Consider the following 14,608-nt stretch of genomic DNA (forward strand, 5'->3'; position numbering starts at 1 on the left):
AAACTAAATTAAATTACTTCAGAAAGCCCAAAGAAACAGAGGATAGAATGCAATTCATTTTGTTAAAGTAACTGCTTTGTCACTCATTTTTCACTTTTTCACTTATTTTAAAAGATTGTAAATTTGAAATGATCCTGCATAGCTTCCTAATATTAGGAAACATTCCATGTCTCTAACGGCTTGCTCTTCTTTCTCTTCTGTAGAAATAATGTAGTAAGGAAAACATGATCTTTGGAGTCAGAATATGTTTGAATTCTGGCCTTGCTGGTCACTGGTATCTGAGTCTCTATTTCCTCATCTTTTAAAATGGCTATAATAGTATTTTACCTCACAATTGAGAGGGTTGAATTTGATAATGCTTGTAAAACATCAAGCATAGTACCTGACTTACAGTAAGAATTTAGTAAGTGATAGTTTTTACCTTGTCTTCTAATTCATCTCAAAATACAAATGGCTTCCCTCTCTCATTGTTCTTGCTTTTTAAGACACATAAATATTTAATTGGCAATGTTTCAAGAGTTGTAGCAGAGACAGTTTTTGAACAAGTGGCCATTAGATCCTGTTACTCATTGTATTTATCTTTGTGTGTGTGGTCTTGCTCTTGAGGAGAAGAAGATAGTGAAAGGAGCATTTGAGAGACCTTGGATCTCTGACATGGCAGGGACCAGATTTCCTGCTTCTCTAACTTTGGTGTTGTGTGGTCCCCAGCTGAAGATTTCAGTTGCTCTTAAGCAGTCTGAACAGACATTGTACTTTGATATTTTGGGGATGATTTTGTTGAAGATGAGATCAGCCTTTTCTTCTAACATGAGACTTTGGCTGTTTTTATTCTGTATTTCATTCTTTTAACTTCTACTTATGTATCTTCTTAATGCTGCATTTGTTTGAGCTGACAAACCGTAAGTCTATTTCTTTCATTCATAAGAAAATCAGCAAATCTTTGTCTATTAATTTGATGATTTTAGTTAATTTTAAGTCTATAATTGAAGCATTAAAGCTAAGATATAATTCACTTTTTAAATTTGTTTACTTTGATTTGTCACCATTAAGTAGTATTTTAAATTAGAAAACACTACATGGATACTATATATAAAATAGATAGCTAATAAGGACCTACTGTATAGCACGGGGAACTCTACGGAGTACTCTGTAATGGCCTATATGGGAAAATAATCTTAAAAAGAGTGGATATATGTATATATATATAACTGATTCACTTTGCTGTACACCTGAAACTAACACAACATTGTAAATCAACTATACTCCAATAAAAATTTTTAAAAAATAAAATAAAAAAAGAAAAGACTACATGTAAAAACTCATAATAGACCATTTTTTCTCTAATAGTTATGTTTGAAAGGGGAAAAATAAAGAAATGTCTTGGTTTCTTTTAGGTCTTATGGAAGTGTGTTTAAAGCAATACATAAGGAATCTGGTCAAGTTGTGGCAATTAAACAAGTACCTGTTGAGTCAGATCTTCAGGAAATAATCAAAGAAATTTCCATAATGCAGCAATGTGACAGGTATGTAGAGATTTTATTTCTTTACCTTCATTTTGATAAGTTTTGCTAATAATGTATAATAAAATGTGTTCTTTGGTCATTTGTTTAGTTTTCTCTTCTGACTTTCCATCGGAAGGGAGACTAATCTTTCAAGGAAGATGAGAATAGCTTTGTAGGGTTGTCTTTAGGACTTTCAGCTCTAAGGCAGAAATGATACTATAAAGCAAACGTAGTGAAAGAAAATACTCAAGCCCTTTTCTCATTTTCAGGGAAAATTTATGGGTGAGAATTAGTTTTTGATATTAAGGAAAAGTCATTTAACCATCCTTTTGATTTAATTGTTTTCACTAATTAAAAGCAGTCATGTCTTATGTAACTCTAATTTATTCAACAGACATTTACTGAGCATCCCTAGTGGGCCAGGTACTGTGCCAGGATCTAGGAATATCAAGGGAACTAAGACATTGTTTTTTGTCTTGAGGGGCTGGTAATCTCGTTGGGAAGACAGATACTTAAGCAAATAGCTGTAGTACAGCACAGTCATTATACTGACTGGTACATGAGGAGATGTGAGAACAAGGAGGCAGGGCACCTACCTCAGCCAGGAGTCAGGAAGTCTGGAATGCAGAGGAAGAGTAAATTTGGTGAGGAAATAGAGGGATGAGAGACTGTACAGAGAATTAAAGGTAGAAAGGTGAAAAACAGCTCACTGTTATGTGCTGTTCTGACAAAGTTTAGAATTACTGCAGTGGAAAGTAAGAGACAGAGTGATATGAAATGAGTTTGGATAGGTAAATGGAGCTGATCATGAAGTATCTTATATACCCTAGTAAGTAGCCTGGCCTTTATAAGGGATGCAGAGTGTGTAAATTAGGACTGTGTTAGGCCTATAGTTACTTAATCAAAGAGAGATTTATTATTCTCCCTTTATAAAAGGTCTAGAGATAAGGTTAATATAGCAGCAATGAAGTAACAACTGTGATAGGCTTTTTCTTATACTGTGCCATCCTTAGCATGTGGTCTTTGTTCTCATGCTTATTATCTCATGGTTGCAAGAGAGCTGCTCCAGCTCCAGCATTTTGTCTACATTCCAGACAGGAGGAAGAAGAGAAGAAGTGGGAAAGGGCTTTCCCAGAAACCCTCAGCTTATATTTTATTCATCAGAATTGAGTCACACGGTGACTTAGAGCTGGCGAACTTAGGGGAGTCTGGACACATTGTCATCCCTAATCAAATCAGGGCCCTATTAGTAAGAGATCTATGGAAAACTTCCTTTTCCAACAGTATATAAGATACATATATTGTAAGCTCTTTGGTTAATGAAGTGACCGATAGTCCTAGAGGAACTTTGTTGCTTGGGTCTGTTCAGTTTTACTCTTCTTTATTGTGTGCTGTGTATTTAGATTATATTACATATTTTCCATGAAGGCCATATAACTGGAAATTCAAGTGGTTATAGAAAAAAAATACATTCCTCAGCTCCCAGGTCAAAATACATAATTGCAGAGTTTTCCCAGACCTCTGTTAATTAGGTAACTTGATAAGAATGTGGTTCGCATAGTTTGATGTAGATAAGGAAAGATTGACCATAGTGTAGTGCTGGGCTCTTCAGGTGCTTAATATTTTTTTTTTTTTTTTACATTTCAGTTAAACAATTGAGTTTTTTTTTAAAATTAATTAATTAGTTAATTTTTTGGCTGTGTTGGGTCTTCGTTTCTGCGCGAGGGCTTTCTCTAGTTGCAGCAAGCGGGGGCACTCTTCATCGCGGTGCGCGGGCCTCTCACTATCGCGGCCTCTCTTGTTGTGGAGCACAGGCTCCAGACGCGCAGGCTCAGTAGTTGTGGCTCACGGGCCCAGTTGCTCCGTGGCACGTGGGATCTTCCCAGACCAGGGGTCGAACCCGTGTCCCCTGCATTGGCAGGCAGTTTCTCAACCACTGCGCCACCAGGGAAGCCCCAGGTGCTTAATGTTTGCATGTTGCTATTATTATTTTATTATAATGGTTAAAAATAGTTCAGGTACTAATGTTGTGCTTTAGAGATTTTAGTTGAGTGTGCTCTAGGAAGGGCACGATGTCTCAGATATTACCCATTATACATCTCCTAACCTTTGTGCATCTTGGTACCCATCAGCTCTTGCTCAGGTTTCTGCAACAGCTTCCTGTATGTTCACTTTGTCTTTCATTTTTGCCTACTCCAACCCATTTTTTTCCCTGAAGCTAGAGTGTTCTTTCTAAAATGCAAACCTAATCAAGCCATTCTCTGTTTAAAACCCTTAAGTGGCTCCCCATTGCTTAGCTAGATCCTGTCTCCTAAGGATGGCATACAAAGGCCTTCATGATCTGGCCAGTGCTTATGCTTCCAGGCTTCTCTCTTACCTGAGTTTCTCTTTTAAGCACCTGTTTACTTGTATTCTCTGTCACCTGACTCTTAAATTCTTTGAGTTTGGGATTATGACTTACTAAGTGCCCTTGGATCCTGCCACATAGTGGCTACTCAAGTATTGACAAGTATTACTAATTCCTGCCTGGATGACTCAACTGGAATATCCAGAAGCAACTTTACATTTAACATTCTAAAACCAAAGTTTTAATTGTTGCAGACAAGCCTTTCAAATTCCTGTTTTGTTAATAGCATCATCATGTACTTAGTCTTTCAACAACAAAACTGAGAATTCATCTGTTTCTTTTTCTGATACCTCTGATGACACTAATTCTTGTAGAGTCTCCTTCTGAAATGTCTTCACTATCTTTATCCTTTCTTCACTCCTTGAGAGAAGGAATCATATTTCTTAGCATACATCACAATGCCTAGCACTGTACTTTTTGTTGAATGAATGTGAATAGATATGGTATGGATAAGGAGTATGTGAAAGAGCATTGTTGGTTGAGAGGACCCTAGGGAAATCTGATTGTTGTTCTTGTTATGTACTTGAAACTACTAAGGGGAAAGAAAAGTAGTGAATTAAAGGGGTAGAAAATGTGAATAAATTCTAGAAATTTTGTACCACTTTGTAGCAGAATGCCTTGTACATAGTGCTTCTCAAATATTTGTTGAATGAAATGGTAAAACAAATATTGATAAAAAAATGGATCCTGTCTTCTAGATTTCACTTTTATATTCATACTGAACTTATGAAATAGTGAAGGATCAAAAAACAAAATTGGTTGGTTAAAAGATCCTAAAAGTGCTAAAAGATAAGGTAAGTGAAAAACTGGGAAATGGCAGGAACAAGCATTACATGTTTAGCTACTACTTACTTGTGTTAATGCAGATGTGTTAATGAGAACTGGCATAAAAATGATTTGGAAGAAAACAGTACAAATTGAAAAATTCCCACATAAAACAGTGGAATTTTGGTTAGAGAAAATGAAATTTGTATTTCTGAAATTGATATATTTTCTTAAGTCTATGCAGCTATTTGGGCATTTGGCAAATTGTCTTGCTTTCTACACTCTAAAAAGAGATGAGAGGGTGTTTTAGTTTTTTTTGTTCATTTTAGTGAGTACTGAACGTGTTCAATACTGTATTTTGGCGTAAATATTTGAGGGAATCCATCTGCATTGTTTATTGTTGAATCTTCTGTGTCTAGTCCAGTGCTTGGCACAGAGTAGGCATTCAGTAAGTATTTGTTGAATGTTTAAATCATAGAATGTTGGTGCTAGACTAGACCTCTGTAGGTGTACTTTATTTTTTTTTAATTTTTTAATTTATTTTTTATTTTTTGGCCGCACCCCGCGGCATGTGGGATCTTCCCTGACCAGGGATCGAACCTGTGCCCCCTGCAGTGGAAGCATGGACTGTTAACCACTGGACCACCAGGGAAGTCCCAACTGTAGGTGTACTTTAGTTAGAGTTTTTCAAATGTACTCTGCTCTAAGGAGGTGCATCTAGGGGTATTTTCCACAAACAGTGAAGAATTGAGCAGAGTGAGAAACTTAGCCCTTGCTTTTATCTTTTTTTCTATGTTGGAGCTCATTCTAAAATTTTATTTGAGAAAAGACTTCTGGTGCTAAAGCATAATTAAGAACTATCTTATGGGTACAGAAAATGAGACCTACAGATTTTACATGAATTGTCCTAGATCATAGCTAGTTAATGACTAGGATACTGTGAGGACCCACATTTGCTGACTCCAGGGCCAGTGCTGAAGAAAGCAATGTCTATACAATGATTCCAACAGTTCAAAGTAAAGTACTCATTCTCAAGGCAGTGCTAGAGATGGAGGCAAGAGCTGGTCAGCAATACTTTTGAATACTATGTGCCAGGTCATGTGGATATAAGGGAACCACAACTGACACAGCTTCTACATTCCTAGTACTGACACTCTAGAGAAAGAATTTCTCATATCTAAACCAAGAGAAATGTGTTGTTAATACATGCATCAGGGCACACAATTATTCACCTAATTTATTTTATTTATATATATATATATATAATATAAATTCAATATATATATTATGTAAAAAAATTTATTTGACTAATATACTGAGTACCTACTCCTGACGGTAGCCCTTACGTGCTGCGCATAAGACATATAACAATGAATGAGCCAGACTTTGGAAGGACTTTCAGTCAGATGCACAAGACAGATGAATGGACAGGCTGTTTCAGTATAGTGTGATAAGAGCTCTGATGGGGTAAATATGGGGAACTGTATGGGTTGGAAGATGTTTGTAACGCCTCACCATTGGGGATTCAGGGAAAGCTTCCTCAGGGAGATCATACCCAAGCTGAGTTCTAAAGGATGACTTAGATTTACTGGACAAAGAGGAGAGGCGGTCCATGTGGTAGGAATAGCGCATTTCTAGCTTGCTTGCTCAGAGGCTTCTTTCTACCAGAGCAGCTCCTGTCCCATGTGTTCTGTTTGCTGATGTTTCTGGGTGAGATTCCATTTGAACACTGTTTCTGATGAAAAAAATAAATAAATAAAATTGAAACTCACCATACTGAAGGATTTGTGATTAACTGTGGCAGTTTTTATCAGTTCATCTATATGTATTCGTTTTTGGGTGGGCCAAGAAATAAATTGCTGTGATTTAGATTTATATTGGAAACAATTCAGTTTTCATAGGAGAATATTCATGTTGCCTTTGTGAAAACACTGTATTACCCCTATTAAGTTTAGAACACTATTAAGATGGTAGAAGGATGTTAATGAAACGTATGTAATGAAAAATAGCCATTTCTTTAGTATTTTAATTATCACATGCTTATAATGGCAAGATTAAAAAATACACCTTAGAAAATATTTGCAAAAGACTTATCTGATAAAGGAATGTTATCCAAAATACACGAAGAATTTAAAAAACTCAACAAGAATACAAATAACCCAATTAAAAAATGGGCCAAAAACCTTAACAGACACCTCACGAGAGAAGATACACAGATGGCAAATAAGCATATGAAAAGATGCTTCACATCATATGCCATCAGAGAAATGCAAGTTAAAACAATGAGATACCACTACACACCTATTAGAATGCCCAAAATCTGGAACACTGACAACACCAAATGCTGGTGAGGATGTGGAGCAACAGGAACTTCCATTCATTGCTGGTGGGAATGCATAATAATATTGCCAGTGTAGAAGTCAGTTTTTGACAGTTTTCTTCCAAAACTAAACATACTTTTAACCATATGATCCAGCAGTCTGGCTCCTTGATATTTACCCAAAGGAGTTAAAAACTTATGTCCACACAAATACCTGCACATGGATGTTTATATCAGCTTTATTCATAATTACCAAAACCTTAGAACCAGCCAAGATGTCCTTCAGTAGGTGGATGCATAAACTGTGGTACATCCAGACAATGGAATATTATTCAGCACTAAAAAGAAATGAGCTATCAAGCTATGAAAATACATAGAGGAAACTTAAACGGATATTACTAGTGAAAGAGGACGATCTGGAAAGGCTGCATATACTGTATGATTTCAACCATATGACATCCTGGAAAAGGCAAAACTATAGAGACAATAAAAAGATCAGTGGTTGCCTGGGGTTAGGAGGGTGGGGGGGATGAATAGGTAGAGCAGTGAAATTACTCTGTATGATACTATAATGGTGTATACAGTTGAAACCCAAAGAATGTACAACACCAAGAGTGGATCCTAATGTAAAGTATGGATTGGGTGACGGTGTTGTGTCAGTGTAGATCCATCACTTGTAACAAACATCCCAGTCTGGTGGGGGGATGTGGACAATGGGCAGGCTGTGCACGTGTGGGCGCAGGGGGCATATGAGAAAGCTCTGTACCTTTCACTCAGTTTTGCTGTGAACCCAAACCTGCCATAAAAAATCAAAGTCTATTAAAAGATACCTTTAGCAATACACTATTTTCTTCAATTAAGATGAAATTCAAGTTAACATAAAAATGTTAATTAACTTTTAGACAGGAAAAATTAACATTTGAATCTCTATAAGAAGCTTAAACAATGATTCAGTCCAAATAACTTGTACCACAGTAGTGTCTATATAAGGTGCAAATACATAAGGAAGTTTGTAGTGCTTTTTCTGTTTTTTTCCCTCTGGTTTCTCTGTTTTTTCCTCACTTCTCTTTTTATACTACTATTTTGAGTTGTGATACTAGAAGAAGACTGTTAGAATAAGGGTTTAGGGAGGGTATGAAATGGAGACAGAGGAATGGCAAGGGTATGATACATTAGGCATGAGATGAGAGGAAGCCAAAAAAGAAAAAAAAAGAAAAAAGAGAGGAAGTAGTTTTATTGGGTTGAAGGTGTTAAATAGGGGAAAGGGAATGAATGGGACAGGAGAATGAAAGGTAGGGGAATGGCACAGGGGAAGGGAGTAGACTGTGCCTCATGAGTTTTGCCCCAGTTATCGAGGCATCGTGTTTCACCTTTGCTTCCTGGTGTATGCTGTAATTTGACTTGCATCTTCCATGTCCCTCCACCCACTGGAATTTTCAGAGTCGTATTTAACTATTTAACTGTGCCAAGAAGACATAGAATTGCTGGATTCTCGTATGTCCTGTAAGTACATATGGTGGCTTAGTCAAGATTCCTAGGCCTTATGGCTGAACTAAAACTTTGTGTTGCTTAAAATTATAAGTAACACTGAGCTAGTGTTTTGAAGCAAGCTCTCCCTGCTTCCTCTCCAGCCTTTAATAATCAATGTGTGGTTAAAAAAATAGATGTTAGTGTATCTAAATAATTTTACGGTTAGCTAACTTGCCCGCTAGTATGAACACTATCACCTTTGGCCCCTGACAATCCTGCACTGGATAATCCTCCTTAAAGGCTATTTGATTGTATTATTTTCTTGCATAAACTCCTTCATGGGTTCCCCATTGTCTGGACTGCCTTTTCTTCTTTGTCGCTAAAGTCTACGAATTTTTCTCCCTAGCATCTGCCACTAGGCTATGTATGTTGTTCAGTGAATGTTTGTTGATTACTTTTATATGATACAGGAATGAATTATGAATGAACGACGTCTGTGTCAGTGGAAACAGACTGGCTTAGAAGTCCCAGGTCTTGAACTCTCTGCTTATTTGTTTCTGTGTTTGTAATTTTTCAAAGTGTTGGCTTTAAATTGTAATCTTTAATTTGCCAGTCTTAAGTTTATATTCAGTGTGCAGTTGAAGGGAGACACAGTGGATAAAACACAGTAGAAAACTTGCCTACTGTCTTCTAACTTGTCAGTCTATATCATAATCAAATTGTGTTGAGTGTACCTTGAAAATATCTCTTGAATTTGTTTTCTACTCCAAGCCACGATCTGCTTATTAAAATGTAGGTTTTATTATTATTCAGGTATAATGAGACCAGCATATCAGGAGATAGATAGATTGTTATACTTCCAGATCTGAGAAGGGTGTGGGTGAGAGAGGGGGACCCATACAGGGAAGCACCAGGGTCAGTTAGGAGGCAGAGGGAGTGGGGGAAATGTGGGCAAGAGCCTTTATTGTGGTTTCTGTGGGAAGGAATGGGTGAAATTGAGTAAACAGGTTTAGGATTGGCTAGATTGAATAATTTCTTTGTGATCTGGGGCTGTCCCTGTTTGTCTGGTATACGGCCCTGGGGTGATTAGGGCTGGGAAATGGTGGCCCTGGAGGTAGTTGAGAGCATGAAACTCCTGATTGGCTTGTTTGCATGTGAAAGGTACGCTCACAGATGCTATCTCTAGGAATTAGCTAACCCTGAGAGAGGAACAGTGGAGACTTTGTCAGTAGGCCCCAGATGTCAAAGCAGCACAAATACAGAAAATAAAAAGATACACTTAATACAATCTCTTGCATGCACAGACCAACAGAACCTTCTAACTGGTCTACCTGTGTCCATATTTGCTTTCCTACAATCCAGCTTTGAAGCAGTAGCCAGAGGAATCCTAAAAGTATAAATTACATCATGTCATTCCTCTGCTTAAAATTCTTCTCTTGAATATCTGTTGAAGCCCAATATCCTTATCTTGTTTTTGAGGCCCTTCGTTATCAGCTCCTGCCTCCATCTGCAACTACATTGCATTCTACTAATTTTTCACTCCCTTTATTCTAGGCATACTGATCCCTTGAAAATGATTTGCTCTTTCTCTCCTCAGGGCCTTTGTACAGACAGTTCTTGGTACCTGAATGCTCTTTATAACTGGTTAACTTCTAGCCGACCTTTGACTCTAGCTTAAATGTTATTTCTTTGGGGAGGCCTGAATTAGGTCCCTTCTGTTAATTTTTCTGTGACTGTTAATTTGTTTACTTATTCATTCCTGTTGTTTGTGCATACAAGGAGGGAGGTACTGAGGATAAAATGGAGAGCAAGGCAGATTGGCACCTATCCTCATGGAGCTTCTTTTCTTCTAAGGGAGGCAGAGAAAAGTCAATGACAAAGCAGTTATAAGATGTTATAAGTGCTTTAAAGTATTGATGCAGAAGATACCAGAGGATGACCAGTAGTAGGCCATTATTACGTATAAACTTTGGGGTTTAAGCATTTCTTTCTTTTCCAAATGTAATTTGTAATCCACAGCCACCAATGGAGGGGGGATATTTTGTTGTTAAAGCTCACCCATGTCTACTTTCAAAGTTTTTTCATATACGCCAGTGCTTCCCAAGTCAGGGGCTACCATAGAATATGTGTGCTATTCCATTCTTCCATATGAACTAGGAACAGTTTTATTTGCAGAAATGATGAATGCAAAATAAAGTCTCAGCCAGTTTATCTCATAGCACTTCTCCTTCTTTTCTTACCACAGTTAGTAATTATATTTACTTGTGGATTTACTTCTCTAATACCTGTGTATCTCTTGCTGGTATGTGCTAGAGGAGAGTCAGAATTGTGTCTGTCTGGTTTGTCTGGTCTAATGCTTGGCTTGAGTAGAGGGTCAGTGAATGAATGTTGAGTGATTGATAGAAACTGTATTCGGGTGTGTGTCCTTAACATGGCTGTTTAGGTCTATCTGCTTAAATATTTTTCTAGGTTAAAATTATTGAGGCCATTTTTTTTTTTTAAAGATTTATTTATTGATTGATTGCTATGTTGGGTCTTCGTTTCTGTGCGAGGGCTTTCTCTAGTTGCGGCAAGCGGGGGCCACTCTTCATCGCGGTGCGCGGGCCTCTCATTATCGTGGCCTCTCTTGTTGCAGAGCACAGGCTCCAGATGCGCAGGCTCAGTAATTGTGGCTCACGGGCCTAGTTGCTCCGCGGCATGTGGGATCTTCCCAGACCAGGGCTCGAACCCGTGTCCCCTGCATTAGCAGGCAGATTCTCAACCACTGCGCCACCAGGGAAGCCCGAGGCCATTTTTAATGATATAGAATTGTTGGTCTTTGATCCGTTTACTTGATTGTGTATTAGAATGGGCCACAAAATATTTTTTGAAGAGAATTTTACCTTTCCCCAAAGGTGTTGCCTTGACTCACCCCCTAAAGAGAGCTAGAGCTGCCCTTTTATGTAGCTGCCCAGATTAGAATCTCTAATTTTCATAGGAGCTGTCAGTCCTACCCTTAGAATTGCTGATTATTTAGTGTAGATTGCAAGATAAAATACATGTTTTCTTTGTGCTTTTCAGTGAACATAACCTTCAACTCATTGCTAATTTAACACCTTTGAAAATTTTGAATAAGAAAATTAATATTTAAAGAAGTTTTCTGAAGGATATGTCATCTATCTTCTGGAGTGAATCTTAGCTGTGGGTGTATATCAAAGTCACCTATAAAGGTTTTAAAACATCTGCTGAGTTAGAAACTCCAAGGTGTGGGGTCTGGGCCACAGGTGATTCTGATGCACAGCCAGGTGTAAGAGCAGTACTTCCTATAAAGGTTTCTACACAGGCACTCATAACCCAAAGAAGTGTATGTAAAGAAAGCTTTTTTATGTTTCCCTGTAAGTTGAAGTTTTGGCTCTATAGATTAGATTCATTTGTAAACAAACACTTTTAAATGGTTTAGTGAATATTTATGAACTCTTAATAATACTTTCCATTCCCAACACCTAGCAAAGTTGAGTGTTGTCTGCAGATTTAAGGTGTGAGATGGGGAGTAACGAGAGATGTGGGTAGAAAGGTAGACTTTGAAAGGTCATGTATGTGATATGAAGCAGTTCTGTCTTTTTGTCCTTTGGTAATGGAGAGCCATTGGAGCTTTTTTTCTTTTTTTTAATCAGGAGAGCAATATGATTAGCCTACTTTACTTTTGTTTTAAAGGAAAGTTACTTGTCAGCTATATGGAGCATAGATTAGAATGGGTGAGAAAACTATGACAAGGAGACCGGAGCAAGTCTGTGCAAGAGGAGCAGTAGGGATAAAACAGGACTGAATTCTAGCCCTGTAGCTACCTGTTTTAGTTTAAGCCCTTAAGCGCTAACCAATCTGCTCTACCCTTGGCTTCAAGACTTAGTTAAGATTGCAAAGGCTTTACTGAGAAGTCTTTCCCCAACCGTCTTCTCTTAATCTCTTCTTTTGGTAGTCTCTTTATGTGGTCTTTTATAGTACTTTCCATTTTTCATTGTTCTTTTTTGCTTTTTTGATTCCTATGTCTTATTTATCTTACACTGATGCCACTTTTCATGATAGCTACTTCTAGATAGAAATATCTGTTGAACAAGTTGTTCCCTAAACATGCCATTCTTGGTTTTTCCCTTGCCTTTGCTCATGGTCTTTCTCTTTTCCAAATCTTCTTATCTCTCTTCTACACCCATATCTTGAAGTTTTAACCTTTTTTCCATAATTCAAATTCCACCAATTCTGCGAAGTTCTCTAGGTTGACTCTGCCATGGTCACTTCTACCTATGAGCTCTTGTAGTATTTAAGCTGTGTACTACTTTATGCTTCCTTGTATTTTTCATCTTTTTATGTATTCTGTGAATGTGGATATTCTGTTTTGAGTTGAGCAAGATATTTTACACATCACTGTATATAGCATACCCTGAATAAATATCAATTGTTACGGTCATTTGCCCCATTCTAAGTTTTCCTAAAAACAACTCGGCTATCAACATAGTTTATTCTGCTCTGAAACACATGAAACCTCAGCTCAGAAATATTTTAAATTGTCAATAATTATAATTACCTGAATTTAAAGCAAAAAAAATTATAATTATTTTTCTTCAGGATTTTAAAGGCCAAAATACAAGAGAATTAAAAAAAAAATTGTTTTGGCCTCATTGAAATATAAAGTATTGAAATGTAAAGTTGAGTGTTAATATTTGACTGAATGCAAAATCCTTTAGAAGATTTATATATATATATTTTTTTATAAGTTTATTTATTTATTTATTTTTGGCTGCGTTGGGTCTTCGTTGATGCGTGCGGGCTTTTCTCTAGTTGTAGTGAGCGGGGGCTGCTCTTCGTTGCAGTGCGCGGGCTTCTCATTGCGGTGGCTTCTCTTGTTGCAGAGCACAGGCTCTAGGCGTGTGGGCTTCAGTAGTTGTGGTACGTAGGCTCAGTTGTTGTGGCTTGCAGGCTGTAGAGCGCAGGCTCAGTAGTTGTGGCGCATGGGTTTAGTTGCTCTGCGCCATGTGGGATCTTCCCAGACCAGGGCTCGAACCAATGTCCCCTGCATTGGCAGGGGGATTCTTAACCACTGTGCCTCCAGGGAAGTCCCTAGAAGATTTATATTTAAAATGCTTTAGTTAAAGGAAAATATTTTCATTTGTTCCTTATGTTAAAGAGTATGTCCTTTGCCAAAACAAAGCTTTATTTTCTTGGGAATCACTCAAAACATTTGGACCTCCTCTGGTTTGTAATCCTGTTAAAATTTCATCCATGAATTAAAGCCTAATTATACACAGTTGGTGAACCCTACATAGATACAATTCCATGTACAATAATAGTTTACTCATTAAGTTTACTTATTGGAACATTATGAAATGTTGAAAATATTTTGAATTGGGATTAAGAAATAATTTTATTTGGGAATTAACTGAGTTTAATTGTCTATATATTTTTCTTTAGCCCATATGTTGTAAAGTACTATGGCAGTTACTTTAAGAACACAGACCTCTGGATTGTTATGGAGTACTGTGGAGCTGGCTCTGTCTCAGACATAATTAGATTACGAAACAAGACAGTAAGTATTTTTAAATTGTTTTGCTAATCTCATTTGTAAAGATTCATAGTTTAGAATCTGACTAGGTAGTGTTTTGTTACAAGAAAAATATTAGTGTGAGAAAAGAAAAGGTTTTGAAGTGTAAAGGGATCTAGTATGAGGTGTGAGAATCAGTCAAAGTCACAAATTTGCCATTTGTCATATGGCAAATACAGGAGTCATATGATGGTTTAATTTATTTATTAGGATAATTTTTGGTTGGTCACCAAGAAACTACCATGGCACTCCTCTTCTTCATTTGGAATCAGTGTGCATGTTCTTAACATGAGTTCAGTAAGTTATGGCTAGAATTTTATTTAAAGTTCATAATATTCATGGTATTTCTTTATCTTGTTTTTTGCATTATAACCTATGATTGGTAAACAGTTGAAGTTTTATGTTTCTGAATCTTAAAAATAACTGAAAAACAATTTTTGTCTTATTTTCCCAAATATTGTCAGGGTGTTTGAAAGTAATAGAGCTAGATTATAAATTTTTTTTTTTCCTGGTAAATTCAGCTTTGTGAAATTTGTTTTTTAATAATAACTTTTTATGGCTATGTTTTAACT

At 37.0% G+C, this 14,608-nt stretch overlaps 2 protein-coding genes across 3 annotated transcripts in view; one reads left to right on the plus strand and one right to left on the minus strand.

Annotated features, from left to right (window-relative positions):
* The window catches only part of LOC309615137 (uncharacterized protein), a 343,686-nt gene that overhangs the window by 160,986 nt on the left and 168,092 nt on the right, over positions 1–14,608 (minus strand). The gene's annotated exons all lie outside the window — the stretch shown is intronic.
* The window catches only part of STK3 (serine/threonine kinase 3), a 315,343-nt gene that overhangs the window by 50,556 nt on the left and 250,179 nt on the right, over positions 1–14,608 (plus strand). For both annotated transcript variants that reach the window (XM_082364364.1, XM_082364365.1), the window contains exons 3-4: positions 1,395–1,523; positions 13,907–14,021. In XM_082364364.1, the coding sequence (XP_082220490.1) occupies positions 1,395–1,523; positions 13,907–14,021 (244 nt within the window). The remainder of the gene's footprint in view (positions 1–1,394; positions 1,524–13,906; positions 14,022–14,608) is intronic.

The sequence above is a fragment of the Balaenoptera borealis genome (genome assembly GCF_965194805.1).
Source record: "Balaenoptera borealis genome assembly, chromosome: 17".
Taxonomy (NCBI): domain Eukaryota; kingdom Metazoa; phylum Chordata; class Mammalia; order Artiodactyla; family Balaenopteridae; genus Balaenoptera; species Balaenoptera borealis.